An 18,105-nucleotide genomic window follows, 5' to 3' on the forward strand; every position below is an offset into this window, starting at 1 on the left:
ACTGATATTTTAGTAAATTCAATAAAGACAAAAATTAACCTTGGGCTCTTGGAATATATCTATAGATAATGAGTGTTTCTTCACTGTGTACAGAGTCATGCTCTTACCTGATTGCAGGTATTGATGTCTATGCCCCCCTTCAGATATTCCACTACTTTGTCCAGGTTACCTGCTCTGGCAGCACGGAGGAAGCTTGCATTGCTGTCAGACTGTGAGAAAAAGAAAAGACTTTTAGGTTATTACTGATAAAATAAAAACATATCAAAGACAGAAAGACAAAGAAAGTTTACACTGCAGGTAAAAAAGCTGTAGTTGCAAAATACCTCAATACTGAGTTTAAGACACTGAACAATAATTCATAGGATAAGGTAGCAACTTCGTAGTATTTCTAGAGAGTTGTTTAAAGTCAATGTGTTCTGCTATGTTACAGAATGTAGAAGAACTACTAAAATAAAAATACTCGTTACTGCTTTATTTTAAATCTTTGGCCACATTTGAAGATGAATTTACACTACCCCCAAATCCACTGTTACCCATTCATTTTAGCTTTGAGATGCTTGCGACCTTACAGTAAGCCTAATGTCAAGCCAAAAAGGAATCAAAATAGTAAAAGAAATTAAAGACACTGGGTTTCTTCTTTCTTTTCCTTTACTGTTTGGTTTTCAGAAAAGTCTGAGGCAGAATGCTGAGCATGGGTCGCTTGGTATTCATCTGTCCTCATTAGAAGAGAAAAACAGAAAGCTCCGAGGATGCTTTGAGGAAAGAGGATAGCACTAGTTGGCAGGTGTGGACTGGGCCAATGCAAATTTTGTGATCCCAGTGATTTTGGGAAAACAAGATTCAATTTAACCCAGCTGACATAATACCAAACTAAAATCCCTTGATAAAAATGAGCACTCTTAACGGAGTGCTGCTTTTTAAGTCCTCATCTTCCCCCAGCACCTTTCAAAATCTGATCATGGAAGAAACAGCTGAATTTTCCCCACAGAACATCCAGAAGAGAGCCACTCCAGAGATGAAACCATAGTCACCTGACTCTCCGGCTTGCTGGCAAAGCCTGACTTTCAAATCTTAGCCCAATAACGATGATAAACTTTGTTAGGTTCCAAGACACTTGTGTAACTTTATAATTCTTCTGTGGTATAGCATCTGACTAAAGAGAATGTGGTAACATGAAAAGGGATGCCACTGACCTACTAGGAAGTGAGACACCATTGTGACAGCTTGTAATCCAGCACTGTCCCCAGTAGGCTACACTGCCTCTCTCCCTTGAAGAATGTGCTTGGCAGGGGCTCTTGGCACACTCTTGCAGACCTATTCATTATGGCTGGTGATGATGTACAGAGATAGAAATGGAGGTATTTTTTCTGGGAGTCTCAAATAGGGAATTATTTGCATACTGTTCAAATGATTTACACATGGGAAGATGGAAAACCCAAGACTAAATTACCTCACTTTTAACCCAAATACCACAATGATTTATATAGTTATAAATCAGATAGATAATTTACAAAGAGTTGAAAGGTATGACCGAAATCTATACATCTGGAATTCATGCTCTCACTCTTTAGAAGTCTATCACTTGGTTAACACCTGACTGTCCTTCCCTCCCTGCATGGCTGTGATCTGCAGTGCCTCGCTCTTTGCCTCTCCTGAAAGCCATGCCCATGGCAGGGTGCCCTAAGTGTATCTGCAATGCCACAGTGACTGAGTTGTGACTCATTTTAAACTGCCTATTCGATGAAATTATTTTGTGGTTTGCGGCAAATTCTAATCTCCAGGAAGATTTTCCATCTCAGGTTTCTTGCCACAGCACTTAAAAGTGAAAGATCATACTATGCATTATGTTATGTCAATATCTCACAGGAAACATTAGTTACTATAAAAAAACTAAAATGAAACACTATTAGGTCACAGAAAGTATGACATTATTTTCCATATATAGTTTTTTAAAAAGTAAGTCTATGTACTATATATTCTATATTATATTAGAGATTATGCCTAGTAATTACTGTTATCTTGTACATGAGGCTAAATAATTATAGTTAACGTTCACTCGTTACTGTGGGTCAGGCACAGAGCTAAGGGAGCCAGTCATATGTATTATATCCTTAATACTCACAATAACACTATGAGAAAGAAGCTATTGTTATGCTCATTTAATAGGTGAGGTTTAGAAGGTCTCCAAGGTCACACAATTATTTAGTGGAAGATCCAAGATTTAATTTATGTTTATCAGTCCAGAGCTAGTCTTAACTGCTACTCTATCTCACCCCTCCAAAGCATCAAAGCAGATGTTACTACAGATACCTAACCTATGAGCTATAGATTGGTTTCAGTTGTGAGAAAACTGTTACGCCCTTGGTCTACATATTTGCTCTGCAAATCACGGCACTTCCTAAATAGAGTGCCTCAGCTGGAGAGAGAATTTTTGGCTGACATCCCTGTCCCCACATCTATCAGCCATCTATACACCTAGAAAAAGTAAGAGCTGGCTTGTGCTCTTTGCAGATGACATGATACTCTATACGGAAAACCCAAAAGATCCCACCAAAAAAACTGCCAGAACTGATTCATGAATTCAGCAAAGTTGCAGGATATAAAATCAATGTAGAGATATCGGTTGCATTCCTATACACCAACAATGAAGCAACAGAAAGAGAAATCAAGTAATCGATCCCATTTACAATTGCACCAAAACCCATAAAATACCTAGGAATAAATCTAACCAAAGAGGTGAAAAATCTGTACACTGAAAACAAAAGAAAGCTTATGAAAGAAATTGAAGGAGACACACACAAAAAAATGGAAAAATATTCCATGCTCCTGGATAGGAAGAACAAATATTGTTAAAATGTCAATACTACTCAAAGCAATCTACATATTTAATGCAATCCTTACCAAAATAACACCAGCATTCTTCACAGAGTTAGAACAAACAATTCTAAAATTTGTGTGGAACCAGAAAAGACCCGAATAGCCAAAGCAATCTTGAAAAAGAAAACCAAAGCAGGAGGCATCACAATCCTGGACTTCAAGTTGTATTACAAAGCTGTAATCATTAAGACAGTATGGTACTGGCACAAAAACAGACACTCAGAGAACAGAATAGAGAACCCAGAAATGGACCCACAAACGTATGGCCAACTAATCTTTGACAAAGCAGGAAAGAATATCTAATGGAATAAAAGACAGTCTCTTCAGCAAGTGGTGCTGGGAAAACTGGTCAGTGACATACAGAAAAATGAACCTTGACCATTTTCATACACCATACGCAAAAATAAACTCAAAATGGATGAAAGACCTCAATGTAAGACAAGAAGCCATCAAAATCCTCGAGGAGAAAGTACGCAAAAATCTCTTTGATCTTGGCCACAGCAACTTCTTACTCAACATGTCTCCAGAGGCAAGGAAGGGACACAAAGGCAAAAATGAACTATTGGGACCACATCAAAATAAAAAGCTTCTACACAGCGAAGGAAACAATCAGCAAAACTAAAAGGCAACCAATGGAATGGGAGAAGATATTTGCAAACGACATACCAGATAAAGGGTTAGTATCCAAAATCTATAAAGAACTTATCAAACTCAACACCCAAAAAACAAATAATCCAGTGAAGACATGGGCAAAAGACATGAATAGACATTTCTCCAAAGAAGACATCCAGATAGCCAACAGACATGAAAAAATTCTCCACATCGTTCATCATCAGGGAAATACAAATCAAAACCACAATGAGATACCACCTCACACCTGTCAGAATGGCTCACATTAATAACTCAGGCAACAACAGATGTTGGCGAGGATGCGGAGAAAGAGGATCTCTTTTGCATTGTTGGTGGCAATACAAGCTGGTGCAGCCACTCTGGAAAACAGTATAGAGGTTCCTCAAGAAATTAAAAATAGAACTACCCTATGACCCAGCAATTGCACGACTAGGTATTTATCCAAGAGATAAAGGTATGCTGTTTCAAAGGGGCACATGCACCCCCATGTTTATAGCAACACTATCAACAATAGCCAAAGTATGGAAAGAGCGCACACATACATTGATGGAGAAGAGGATAAAGAGGATGTGGTATATATATACATAATGGAATATTACTCAGCAATCAAAAAGAATGAAATCTTGCCATTTGCAAGTACGTGGGTGGAACAAGAGGGTAGTATACTAAGCAAAGTTAGTCAGAGAAAGACAAATATCATATGACTTCACTCATATGAGGACTTTTAAGATACAACACAGATGGGACATAAGGGAAAGGAAGCAAAGTAATATAAAAACAGGGATGGGGACGAAACATAAGAGACTTTTAAATATAAAGGACAAACAGAGGGTTGCTGGAGGGGGTGTGGGAGGGGGGATGGGCTCAATGGGTAAGGGGCATTAAGGAATCTACTCCTGAAATCATTCTTGCACCATATGCTAACTAACTTGGATGTAAATTAAAAAAGAAAAAAGAAAAAAAAGAGAAAAAATCTAAAAAGTAAAGTTTAAAGGCAAGCAAAAGTATCATAAATGTGATAAGAGGGGAAAAAAAGCAGGAAGATGCTAACTGCATAATTCAGTTAGTGGCTATTTCAGAGGGAAGTCGGGGGGGGATGAAATGGGAGGGGGGTACGTACGATGTGTTAACAGTGATATTCGAGTTCTTGGTTTGAGAGGCGCATTTGCTGGTGCTCATTATAAAATAAACTAAATCCGTGGAGTGGATGAAAGCTAAAAAAAAAAAAAAAAAAGAGCTGGCTTGTGAAAAACTACTTAGAAACATAATCTTTGGGGAATGAGGAGAAGAGGGGGTGAAGCACACATTATATTAAAAAGCCAGTGGACTATCTCTGCCTAATAGGATTAAACTCAGGAGCTAAGATCAGGGTGCTCTGTCATTCTGGTAAAAAAAAGAATGCCTAGAATAAGTAGAGCCAGAGCGAACACCTGATCCTGAAGGGATGAAGAAACACCTGCAGACATAGCTGCGGAAGCTTAAAGCGAAGATGTTGATCTGAAGGGGAACTACAGGCGTCACTGAGGAAAACCCAATAGACCCTCTTAGAACTTCTTTAGGGACTGGGCATGACACAGAGGATTACTTTAGCTATTACACAACTTTTTTTTTTTTTTTTTTTTTTTTAGGTTTATTTATTTTGAGAGAGAGCGCACACGTGAGCTGGGGAGGGGCAGAGAGAGGAAGAGAGAGAATCTCAAGCAGGCTGTGTGCTGTCAGCACATGGAACCTCATGCAGGGCTCCATCTCAGGAACCGTGAGATCATGACCTGAGTCAAAATCAGGAGCTGGACACTTAACCGACTGAGCCACCCAGGCACCCCGACATGACTGTTTTTCATAACCGTTTTTCTCTTTCCTGAAGCAAACTTTTAGAAAGTAGATGCAAGTCAAAGACTTACAGTCAATCTGTGGAATTTTAGCAAAATGCATTCCCAGTGTTCTGGTGGGTCTAGACCCAATGGAAATGTAACATCTGAGCCACCCTGAGAGGGACCTCTTCAACAGTGAGTTATGGTAAGCTGGATTCTTTTAGAACCCGCTAAAAAAAATTTAGGGAGAAAATGCATCATAAATGCATTTTGCAAATGCAAACAAACAAAAGTGTTATTAGAAAATAGATCCAGAAGATGGGTTTCAAGGAGAAAATGAAAATGAGCGTTCAAGTTTTATGTATATTGACCTCATTTTAGGTACAAAGTATAGACCTGCATGGAAATCCATATTCTTTTCCGGCTTCCACGTAGACACAGGCATTCCCTGTGCTACAATGAGGTCAATCTGTGATTAAAGCTCTCGACACAAGAGCTTAAGATAAACAGTAGTCGGTCTGGTTACCTTCAGTCAACACCGAGATGATAGAGATTCAGGGACTCACGGTGAGAGATGCGGCAGCTTTTATGATATCGTGTTTCCCTCGGAGTTATGACAAAAGTAATTATTTCAAAGTTAAGTGTAAGTAGGTGGGGACGTATGCTCTCAAAATAGATTGATTTCACACATAACAGCTCAATAAAGAGAAAGTGAGGTAATAGCAATGCCTTGGGGGAAAGTTTCTAACAAATGTAAAACTAACCTCTTTCTGCTCTGCTGCTTTATGTCCTAGGACTCTCAAATCCTAAAACCAATTGTACTTAGGCCTATAAAGTCTGATTCCGGACAAGGAATTCAAATGCTGAGTCCCACTTATTGGAATCTGAAACAGATGGATGTCATTAAAACTTGCCCCCTTTGCAACCCTGATGTGGCATCTCAAGCCAAGAAAGAAAAATTTCCTTTTAAATTCCTCTTGACACAGTTCTGTACATTTTTTGTATCTGAACGTTAGAAAAACAGAATACTTTCTTAGCACCCAGCAGGGTGGACTTGAAAGGCAAAGAGGAATGTGCATTCACAGAGCCACATTATATCCTAAAGATAGTGCTTCCCCAGAGTCTAGGGGCATATTCACAGGCGTCCATGAGTTTGCTACAAGATTTTTTTTTTTTAATTCTGTGCTTACATTTCAACAATAACCTAACAAGAAAAATATAAGCATGTTCCAGGTCATCTAGATAGCTACCCTTTAACAAGTACCACCATGCAATTTTGGTATATGCCTTTGTGTTTACAGTTCACTGCGTAACAAGTGAAGTAGATATGCCATATAGATGCATGATATGCAGAAAGTTTTGCTGTGGTGCAGAGAATGATCAGAGAATCTGATCACTGATAAACCAAAAAAACAGCAGTCAGCAGCCACATTAAAGTTGCAAATAAACGTACGGCTCAGATGCTATCTTTGCATGGTTCAACTTGCATCAACCATTGGCAGTGAGTGTAACAGAAAGTCCACGGGGGAACGTTTTTCAGTGCCCAATGTTTGCGTTTACTGGATTATGTACGTACAAACCTCCATGGAAATATTAATTTCCTCTCTGAGTAAATATGGAGAGCTTTAAACGATTATCAAATGGCATGCCGTTAAAATTGACATTAGCAAATTTCTCTGATAGCTTTAAGTTTTATTACTGTGAAGTGAAAAACAAAACCTTAAACGTGTTAATAATGGCTTGTACAACATGCTTACAAAAACAATTCTTTGTTATTTTCATTCAAGTCAAATTCAGAAGCCTATTAAATTATAGAAATCTGGGGTTAAATCTTTTACTCTTAAACCCTGTATCTGTTAGTTTTAGTCAGTGCTATACATTCTACTCAATTGGAGTCAAGCATTTGAGTAATGCTTGTTTTGTAGTTTTGTTTATGCTTACTTTGTAAACTTTCTTTTTAGCAGTGGGGTATGATTTAAGGAGCTTTGTGTAGTTTTGTTTTTACAAAACTGAGCCTGGGTGGCTAAGTCAGTTAAGCACCTGACTCTTGATTTCAGCTCAGGTCATGATCTCAAAGTTGGTGAGTTCAAGTCCCGCATCAGGCTCCGTGTGCTGACGGTGTGGAGCCTGCTTGGGATTCTCTCTCCCTCTCTCTCTGTCCCTCCCCACTCACTCTCTCTATCTCTCTCTCTTTCTAAGTAAATAAAGAAACTTAAAAAAAATTAACACTATAATAAATATAACAACACGGGAAGTCATGAACTTGTTTTTATACTTTGAAAGAGTAGACTACATTATTCAAGTTTGAGAAGCACGGGTTGAATAGTGTGAGTCGGCCAGCAGCCTTTATCAGCCTCCACAAATATTTGCTGATTAACCTGAAGGAAAGCACATGTTCCCCGTGGAATTTTAATAATTTGCTTATTTTCTTAGGACACAGTTATTCCTTTATAAAAGCAGGGTGGTTTATCAGTCTAGCTGAGATCCACATTTTTATAGCAATGCAAAATAAATGAAATTTATTAAAATAACTTAGGAGGAATCTTAATATGAATATCATGAAATGGAGGACATTTCTACCATTCCTTAGGTCTTTTCCTAGGAATGCTGGATAAGGTAAATCCATGTCTAGCAAATCACGAGTTGTATGATCTCACATCTTTGTGTATCTCAGTTTCCTTATGAAAAAAATAAATGTACTTTGTAGTTTCTGGGGGGATTAAATAAGATGAGTTGAAGGTGCTTAGCCTTATGACAGGCACACTGAGGACACAGTGAGCAAATCTAAGTATAGATGCATCTTCATGATCTTCTTTGAATATAGGGGCGCCTGGGTGGCTCAGTCGGTTGGGCGTCCGACTTCGGCTCAGGTCAGGATCTCGCGGTCCGTGAGTTCGAGCCCCACGTCGGGCTCTGGGATGATGGCTCAGAGCCTGGAGCCTGCTTCCGATTCTGTGTCTCCCTCTCTCTCTGTCCCTCCCCCGTTCATGCTCTGTCTCTCTCTGTCTCAAAAATAAATAAAAAACATTAAAAAAAAATTAATTGAATATAAAGGCTGTTGACAGAAGACCAGAGTATTTGAAAATACCCTGATGTGTGCGGGTGCAAAAGGACAAAAAGGAAACCAGAATGGGGTGGGTGCAGTCTGTTTCCAACTACAAAGATTTGACAAAGCACCCCTTTGTGATACAGTAATGTTTTTCCTTAAATGGCCATACTTTTGTATAAGGATTGCTGGGTTGTTTAAGTATTAGGTCTTTTAGTAACTCGAATTGTTATCACTACCTTGTTATAAGCCAAAAATCGGGGGCAATTGAGAACCACACACTAGATGTACTAGAATTTTTTTAGAAATAATTTCACAAGTGGTCCTTCTGCAGTTAGAACACACATAGGAGAGGTAAAACACTTTACGCCACAAAATCTCACCTGAGAATTTCTAGTCGGCTGCCACTGACAACGAAATCTGCTATAAACCATAAATTTGTACACTTAAGCTCAAGCATGCAGATTAACCTCCATTTCTTTAGTGTCATTTCAGCAAATCTTTAGACTGCTACTTAGTACAAAACACTAACAGGTGACGTAACATTCAAAGACAGTTAATGCAACTTCGCCAAAACTTGTTCTTATTCCAGCAACCTATGTGCTAAGAAAATTGGCTGAGACTTAGGTGTTCATATTTTTGTTTTTAAAATACTATTTAAGATGATTACTATCATGTAAAATGGAGAATTGGGATCAGAACAATAGCTAAGTTTAACTAAATAGATAAATTCCACCTGAATCCTTTAAGCATATATCTTATTGTTACATGCGGTTGTTTGAAATTACTTTATATAAAGTTAAGGGATTTTTTCCCTTAGTATTGCATTTTGATGTTGATTTTCACTAGCACACCAGGTAAATTATTTCACTCATTGATGTTTTCCCCAAGATTATCACCCATAAAAAATAAGAACTAAAAAAAAAAAAGAACCAACTATAACATATAACATACCAATTCCATCCCTTTCAGAACATTAAGATTGTTTTACAATACTATGTGAAGATTCATAAACCCCTTGTACAATTCTTACAGTTTAAAGGAGAGTAAAGCTGCAATATTATACAGGAATAGGAATGAATATAAACATTATCCACAGATAACAGATCAACAGATCTCACAAAAACAATGCCAAGCAAGGTAAGTCAGACTTAAAAAAGAACATCTTTATGATTCCATTTATTAAAGTTCAAAAACCAGAAAAAACTAATCTATATTGTTAGGAGTCCAAATAGTAGGTTCTAGAAGGAGGCAGAAAAAACGCATCTAGTTGCTGGTAATGTCCTAATTCTACTTTTCAGCTCTGGGTGTTGTTAACTGGGTGTGTAAGCTTTGTGACAAATATCAAGATGAACACTATAATTTATACATTTTTTATGTATGTTATAATTAAATGAAATATTTACTTTAAAAAGATGGTGACACTGAGAGATAAGCATGTTGTTTTTAACTTCCACAATGGTAACGAGAGCACTTAAGACTAACTAGATGAAAAAAATTAGTATTCAAAAGCAGTATCTTTTTTCTCACAGTGGAGACAATTTTTCTAATTCAGACTGTTCGTATTATGCAAGGTTTTTAATGAAAATATATTGAAGGTATTACACAGTCGAAAAAGCAATGCAAAGTACTAACTACCCACAATTTTGTTCTTTAACTCCAAAGGTTTCCTAAGTCAAATTTTAGAGCAGCTCTTTATTAGTGGTTCTGATATTTACAGAGACTTCGCAATTATAAAAACCTTATGATTCTCTCTCATCATGCATTGATTATACTCTTCCTTTAGCATTAGTTATGGTTATTCTACTTTTCTGGTCCTTTGTACATATCATACAAATAGTACTCCTCTGCTCTTCAAAATGCTTACTACAAATCTAAGAAGACAAGATCTGGTTCAAGGATCTCACCTTTTATACCTTAAAAATTTTATACCTTAAAAAATTTCTGTACACAAGTTTACTTTTCTGTGACACTTTCTAAAAACTGAACCAAAATATTAATAATATGATGATATCATTCCTTAATGAATTGAAATTACTACCACAAGAACACAAAAATCCTAAACTAGTAGAAACAGTAACTCTAAGCTAGAAAAAACATTTGTGATGTACCTTTGATAACTATTTTATACTTCAAATTCCCTACATGATTTTGAAATTTCTGTAAGTTTTTATATGCATCTATTTTTAAAAGAATTATTGAGCAGAGGAATATGAATTCCCCAGTTAGTATTTTATGATACAGTAGAAGTCTGACTTGAAAAATGAGTGTTTTGCTGACATTAGTTTGGCTTTAGAAAATGTTTCTATATCCAGGCTCATAATTAAGATGCTTATTGTAATGAAACACATCAAAACTTTCACTAAAATGGGAACTTTTACAAAGACAGGTGGAAACATTCTTAACTGCTTATAGTTCTCACTTGCCCATTGAACGTTATGGTGAATTTAAGCAACTTCTCATAAGGCAGAAAATCCACAGGCTTTGATTACTTGTATTCCGGTGTATGTTCTGTCTATGACTCTGAAACACCTACAGAACTCAGAAGTTCCATCACTGAATACAACATGTCAATTTTTTCTGAATTTCAATGAGAAAATGGTAAGTTTGTAGATGGAAATATTTGCGGCTCCTTTCACAACATTTACAAATCTCCACAAGAAAATCAGAATAATAGGGAAAACATTTTGCTGTAGCTATAGTTCTGATGTCAGATTAAATAACTTGAGAGTCATCTTAAAAACAAATTGAAAAGCACTGACATTGAATGCTTCAGATTTTTTCAAGGGATAATACATTCTTTGGTAAGTGTCAGTTACATGAACAGACTTAAGACATTACTGTTTCTGTCAGGTAAGAACCTTGATGATTATTTTAGCTATTAAACTATTGAACAAGAGTTAATACGCTATTGCTTGACCTGGTCTATTGGAAAAGTCCTGCCTAGGTTTTTATGTTCAAGATGCTGAGGATGCAAAGGCAAGCAAAATGGTCCACAAATCCTATACTGAGTATTATAGTTTCTCCATAATATCCCTTAATATTTTCAATAGCTAAGGTAACATGGAAGTCTGCATTTAACATGCCAACAATAAAAATAATGAAAACTTAGAGATCCACCATAGAAGTTTAATAATACATACTGTATCCATACACGGCTGAATCCTAAATAGTTCTCTATTATTGCTCAGGGATCCCCAAATGGTATTAATTGTGTGTAAAATAATGAAAAAAATTAAATAACTCATATTCCAGACCAAATCTCTCTTCTAATTTCCCACTATCTGGACATCTCTATAAAAGTGTTCTGCCAACATTAAGCTCAACACGGCCCAAATGAACATGGGCCAAACACGGAAGAGCTTATCGAGTTTTTATGTAGTGTTCACAAATTCCCAAAGGAATTTCCTTTTGGATCGTCACTGGCCATAAAAAGAGTCAGATTTACAAATGAATAATAACCAGCTGTAATAACATTGAGGTGAGGAGAAAAAAGAAAGCTCTTGATATAAGTTGGTAACAATATTGACCTCTTTAAAGAATCTTCTCTACACCAAAACTCTTTTCAGTCCCTAACTAATCAGCGTGTTCAAATTTTACAGAACCTTTGAGGAGAGAAGATGTGTTAGAGTTCATCCCACTGCTATACTTAAGGATCAGAATTATTGTACCTGAATTAGGTTTTAGTCTCCCTTGAAGGCTCTTAAAACTGGAGATGAAAAAACAGACCCAACCAAGTGAAAATATCTTTCATCAATTTTTATTATCCAGGCATCCTACAGTGTTAATTTTCTACTGCCCCTTTGAGGGTAGGCACCACATTTTTATCCCTATTTGTCTGATTATTCTTCATCTTCAGACCATATGCTCTGAAGGAGACATCACTCAAACAGAAGCAGCTTCGTGAGGCAACACAGATGAGGAGGGGACTGCACCCCCATGGCTGGCACATACTAAAAAGTAAACTGCTTCTTTAGCATGGACTTATTCAGGATTGAAAAAAAAGTACATTCTTGCAATGAAAGCTTCACAAATGGCTTATTTTATAATATAACCACTATCTTAAAAGAACTTGCATATGTTTTTCTATCATGATATATATCCTTACACTGTTGACTTTCGTGTAGCCCTGTTAAGAAGCATGTAGAAATACAGAAGGGCTTTGTGTTTACAACAGCCTGGAGTACATCTGTAAGTGTCGGTCACATGGATTTTCTAGGGAGATCACTTAATTACAGCTTAACAACCACACACTGTGACAACCTGACTCAGCTTGTTTAAATGCAATTCTGAACTCATTTACAGTGTTTAAAAAAAAAAAAAAAAACAAACCTAAGAGCAAGTGCATCAGTTACCCAATTCAGATTTTTTATTTTCGTTTTTTTCAGTACATATGTCCCACAATATTAATATCTACTTCAGAATAACACAGGAATTTGAAGTCATTACTTTCTAATATAATTACTTGTCTCAAGACAATATATTTATTTTCTAGGAATAATAGACCCAAGAATTCTGGTTGTGCCACCCTTAGGGTTTCTTTTTCTTTTTCTTTTTTTTGGAAAATCTTTCTAATTACTGGATGTCATGAATTTCAGCATGATAATTATGTTGTTTATTAGAAATAATTTGTGTGTCTTTAGTCCTTTTCATTAAACTACTATTAAGTTCACTGTCATTTGTAAGATGGCAAGAGCCCACCCTTCTTGGTGTGCACATAGTTTTTAAGAAGTTGTTTATTTGCCCCATTATCTAAAGTATGTGGATCCCAAAGGGGCATGCACTGCTTTCAGCCTCTTTTGCATGTTTGAAATGATCTACATGGACACTGAGTGCAAACAATGAGCTTTAGAAGGCAAAATTCCAATTCTAATAAGTCAGCATAATGCTAAATGTAATACATAAAATCATTTTTACATCCATTTCCTGGCCCCTATGATGCTGGTTCAGTGCTACAGAGGAGAATGTTAACAAACTTTTAAAAGTTAAATTTAAAAAAACCTCAAAGGGGGCGCCCGGGTGGCTCAGTCAGTTAAGTATCCAACTTTGGTTCAGGTCATGATCTCTCAGTTCATGAGTTCGAGCACCACATTGCGCTCTGTGCTGACAGCTTGGAGCCTGGAGCCTACTTCAGATTCTGTGTCTCCCTCTCTCTCTGCCTTCCTCTGTTCATGCTCTGTCTCTCTCTCAAAAATAAATAAATGTTTAAAAAAACCTCAAAGAATACGTGCAAACTGATGTTTATAGCAATATTATCAACAATAGTAAAATTATAGAAAAAGCCCAAATGTCCATCCACTGATGAATGGATAAAGATGATATATATCTATATCTATATCTATATATATCTATATATCGATATAGGTATATAGATATATATAGATACAGATATGTACATGTATATATAACTATCTCTCTCTCTCTCTCTCTCTCTCTCTCTCTCTCTATATATATATATATATATATATATATGGAATATTACTCAGCCATCAAAAAGAATGAAATCTTTCCATTTACAATGACATAGATGGAGCTAGTGTGTATATGCCAAGCAAAATAAGTCAGAAAAATACAAATACCATATGATTTCACTTGTGTGGAATTTAAGAAAATTCATACATAGGGAAAGAAAAAAAGAGAGAGAGGGAGGCAAATCATAAAAGAGACTCGACTGAAGAGAACAAACTTGAGGATTGCTGGAGGGGAGGTGGGGGGAATGGGCTATATAGGTGATGGGTATTAAGAAGGGCATTTGCTGTGATGAGCACTGAGTTTCGTACATAAGTGATGAATCACTAAGTTCTACTACTGAAACTAATATTACACTATATGTTAGCAACTAGAATTTAAATAAAAATATGAAACATTAAAAAATGGAAAAATTAAATAATTTTTAAGATGTATACTGTTTAAGAAGCAAATCACTTTGGGGCACCTGGGTGGCTCAGTCAGTTAAGTGTCTTAACTTCAGCTCAGGTCATGATCTCACCATTCTCAAGTTCAATCCCCACATTAGGCTCTGTGCTGACAGCTCAGAGCCTGGAGCCTGCCTCAGATTCTGTGTCTCCATTTCTCTCTGCCCCTTCCCCGCTCGTGCTGTCTCTGTCTCTCTCTTTCAAAAATAAACATTAAAAAAAATAAAAAATACAAAAAAGGAAGAAGAAAATCACTTCTCAGACTCACTAAATGATGTTGATTAAATTACTGGAGAGGCATCTAGGTGGCTCAGTTGGTTAAGCGTCCGACTTTGGCTCAGGTGGTGATCTCGTGGTTCTTGAGTTCAAGCCCCGTGTCGGGCTCTGTGCTGACAGCTCAGAGCCTGAAGCCTGCTTCAGATTCTGTGTCTCCCTCTCTCTCCTCTCTCGCCCCTGCCCCGCTTATGCTCTTTCTCAAAACTAAATAAACATTAAAAAAAAAAAATTCCTGGAGCATCTACAGTTGTACCTACCTAAATGTGTACGCACCAGAAAAACCATCTCTTTGGTTTGAAAAAAGTATAAACAAATTAGTGAAACAACAAGTTATTCTGATAATAATTAAAATAATTTAGTCAGTCCTTAATGATAAATTATTTAGTCAGGAGTCAGATAAATATTGTTGAAACACCTACCATGTGCCAGGTGCTGTGTTAGATGCAAGGGATTGAATGTAGAAGAAACATGATCTATCCCCTCAAAAACTTTCAAAAGAGCAATTTAAGCTGCAGTATGGTCCATAAATTAGAAGTGGACATTAATGGATCCAGGGAGATCAATTTCGAGGCAGTAGTCCAAGAGATAAATGCTTGTTTTGTTTAAAAAAAAAACATACTACAAACAAATATGTTTGCTCACAAACACATTAAGATATAGAATAGAAATAGCAATATAGTATTTGATAAAGTTCCTGGAGATAAGTCAGGTGGGAAACATAGCAGGCACAGGACTAGCAAGTGCAAGGTCATAGTGGCATAAAAGAATATAGTATGCAGAAAACTCTAAGTAATTCAGTGTATGTGAATTATAAAGATCATGCTGAAAACAAGAAAGAAGTAAAATTCTAGAAGTCTGGCAGTCCCAGACCATGAATGTTCTTGTATGCCATCATAAGAAGATTGTCACCTTATACGTGGGGGGCCAAAAAAAAAAAAAAAAAAGCCAGGATCAGAATGTTGTTTTAAAACAGTCATTCTAGTAACATATGGAGGATGAGTTACAGGGGAAAAAGAATGGACCTTGGGAGACAACTTGGAATACTACTGCAATAGTCAGCAATGTGAAAAAGACATAATTTCTCATATAGAGAAAAGAAGCTGTAAAACTTGGGGAAATCAAATTAGAGGGTTTATGGAAGAGAAGAAATTAAGGAAAGCTTGGAGGCATCTAGCTTCAGCAGGTAATGAGTGACATATCTAATCAATCTAGGAATTTAGGGACAAAATACCCTAAAATTGGAGAGAATACAATAGTTTGGTTTTAGACTGATTAAATATAAAGTGCTAACACTACACAGTAGTGTATTAGAAATACAAGACTAAATAGTCCAGGAGAGTGGTGCCTGGCTGGCTCAGTCAGAAGAACATGCTACTCTTGATCGTGGGTTGTGAGTTCGAGCTCCACATTGGGCATAGAAATTATTTAAATATAAAATCTAAATAAATGAATGATTTAAAAATAAAGAAATAATAAAAAAAAAATTAAACAGAGTCCAAGAGAGAGTATGTACTAAAGAAATAGCCCATAGAAATAACCTCTGGGTGATGGTCTGTTTTTTTTTTTGTAGAAATACTGGATTTTGCTTCACCCTTAACCATTTCTCTGTCCATAACACTCCTAGGAACAGGGAAGCCCTTTTGTATTGCCTCTACAAGTGAATAGTATTGACCCACCAACCTTTTGCATGAAATGCCAGGAAGTGCTAATAAAATAGAAATTGCAATATATATGTATGTACACAGCATATATATCAGTGAGACTAAGACTAAAATAGAATTCTGTACAGGAGCTTTCTCATGGGCTCAGAATACTGATATCATGCAGCTGACATTTCCCCACAAGACTGGAATACAATTAAGATATTGCTTTATCCTCAATGGATGTGACCTACTATAATTTTCTAAATTTACCCTTGTGCTATGAACTGTAAATGTCAAGAATGGTTTGAGCTACTAAATTCACGCAAGGTATAGAGCTTATATAATTTTATACTGAAATGTAAAACACAGAATGGAAAACTGGCTTTAAAAAGCAATTATTTGATTAATTATAGTATATAACACATGGTAGTGGAAAAAAGATGAACAAATCAAATATTTGTAGCTTGCACCACTTTTTTTTCCCCTAAACATTCCAGCTCATACTACAAAATCCCTCTGTTGGAAATCGGTCAATAAAAACTCCTCTACTTATTACTGACTTTCAAAGAATATCTGCATGTCTTCTGAAGCAGCTTTCAAAACAAATTCTTGATTTTTTGGTATAAGAGCATTGGCATCAACTCTAAACAGAATTTTGAAAAGTAATGGAACTGCTAATTTAAACATAACTAAAACAAAAACAGGCTTAATTCATCTTCTAGAACTAAGCTTTAGTTCAGATGCCCAAGACCATTTTAAAAGAAAAATCAGGCCTAAGCCAGGTTTAATGAACAATGAAGAATCCCCTACTAGCTGTTTTTAATTTTCTGCCTCCTATGAGAATTTATATTAAATGGACCCTGTGGGTCTATTTCCCAGAAGTTTGGGATAGCTTCTTTAGACACCTTTCTGGGGCACCCGGGTGGCTCAGTTGGTTAAGCATCTGACTTCAGCTCAGGTCATGATCTGACGGTTCCCCAGTTTGAGCCCCATGTCAGGCTCTGTACTGAGAGAGCCCGGGGCCTGCTTCAGAGTCTGTTTCTCCCTCTCTCTCTCTGCCCCTCCCCGCCCCTCTCTCAGTAATAAATGAACATTAAAAAGCAAACAAACAAACAAACAAAAAACCTTCCTAACCTACCCTCTCCCTTAAGTTGTACTCTGGGATCCCATAACACCCTGAGCATTCAATCATTCACTAGCGCCCGCAGTTTACCTGTTTACCTATTTCCCTAACTAGATTGGCCCTCTACAGTAGAGGGAATCCACGACTTAGTCATCTTTGTGTCTCCACTGCCCAGCACAGTGCCCAACACAGAGTAGATCAATAAATACTTGGGGAAATGAAACAAAGGAAGAAGTTCAACAAGGTAAACTTGACCAAATAGGGGCATGAATCGGCACTGGTCAATAGGAATTAAACTAGTGAAAATTTTGCTGAATCAAGTAAATACTTCTGCAGATTTCCTGAATTTTAAAACTTGGTTTCAAATATTGATCAGCAAAATTTATATTTGTTATATTAATGTATCTAAAACTCATTACCCAAGATTAAATTTCTTTGCAGTTTCTTTTATAATTCTATCAGATATCCACAATAAAACCACATGATGCCTAACTCTTCCTAGGGATAAATGAATGAAGAGTAATGGGTAAGGACGGCCTCCATTTGTATCGTTATTGTCTTTCAGTTGAAGTCATGAGAACACTACCATCCTTAGCAATGGACTTGATTAGATGGGCTCTGGAGCTCAACATTCTCCAATTGAGTAGGTTAACAGATAGTAACAACAATGACATTAGTAAAGAAATTAAACATAGAAGGAACTAGTATCTTACTGATACTAACTACACGGAACCATTAGTGTTCTGTTTTTTTTAGAAATAAGAAACTATAACTTCATTCTTCT

General features: G+C 36.6%; 1 protein-coding gene across 50 annotated transcripts in view; it reads right to left on the minus strand.

Annotated features, from left to right (window-relative positions):
- The window catches only part of ANK2 (ankyrin 2), a 679,068-nt gene that overhangs the window by 211,677 nt on the left and 449,286 nt on the right, over window positions 1–18,105 (minus strand). For all 50 annotated transcript variants that reach the window (XM_058721568.1, XM_058721573.1, XM_058721572.1 and 47 more), the window contains one exon: window positions 108–209. In XM_058721568.1, the coding sequence (XP_058577551.1) occupies window positions 108–209 (102 nt within the window). The remainder of the gene's footprint in view (window positions 1–107; window positions 210–18,105) is intronic.

This window comes from Neofelis nebulosa, chromosome 3 (genome assembly GCF_028018385.1).
Source record: "Neofelis nebulosa isolate mNeoNeb1 chromosome 3, mNeoNeb1.pri, whole genome shotgun sequence".
Classification (NCBI taxonomy): Eukaryota; Metazoa; Chordata; class Mammalia; order Carnivora; family Felidae; genus Neofelis; species Neofelis nebulosa.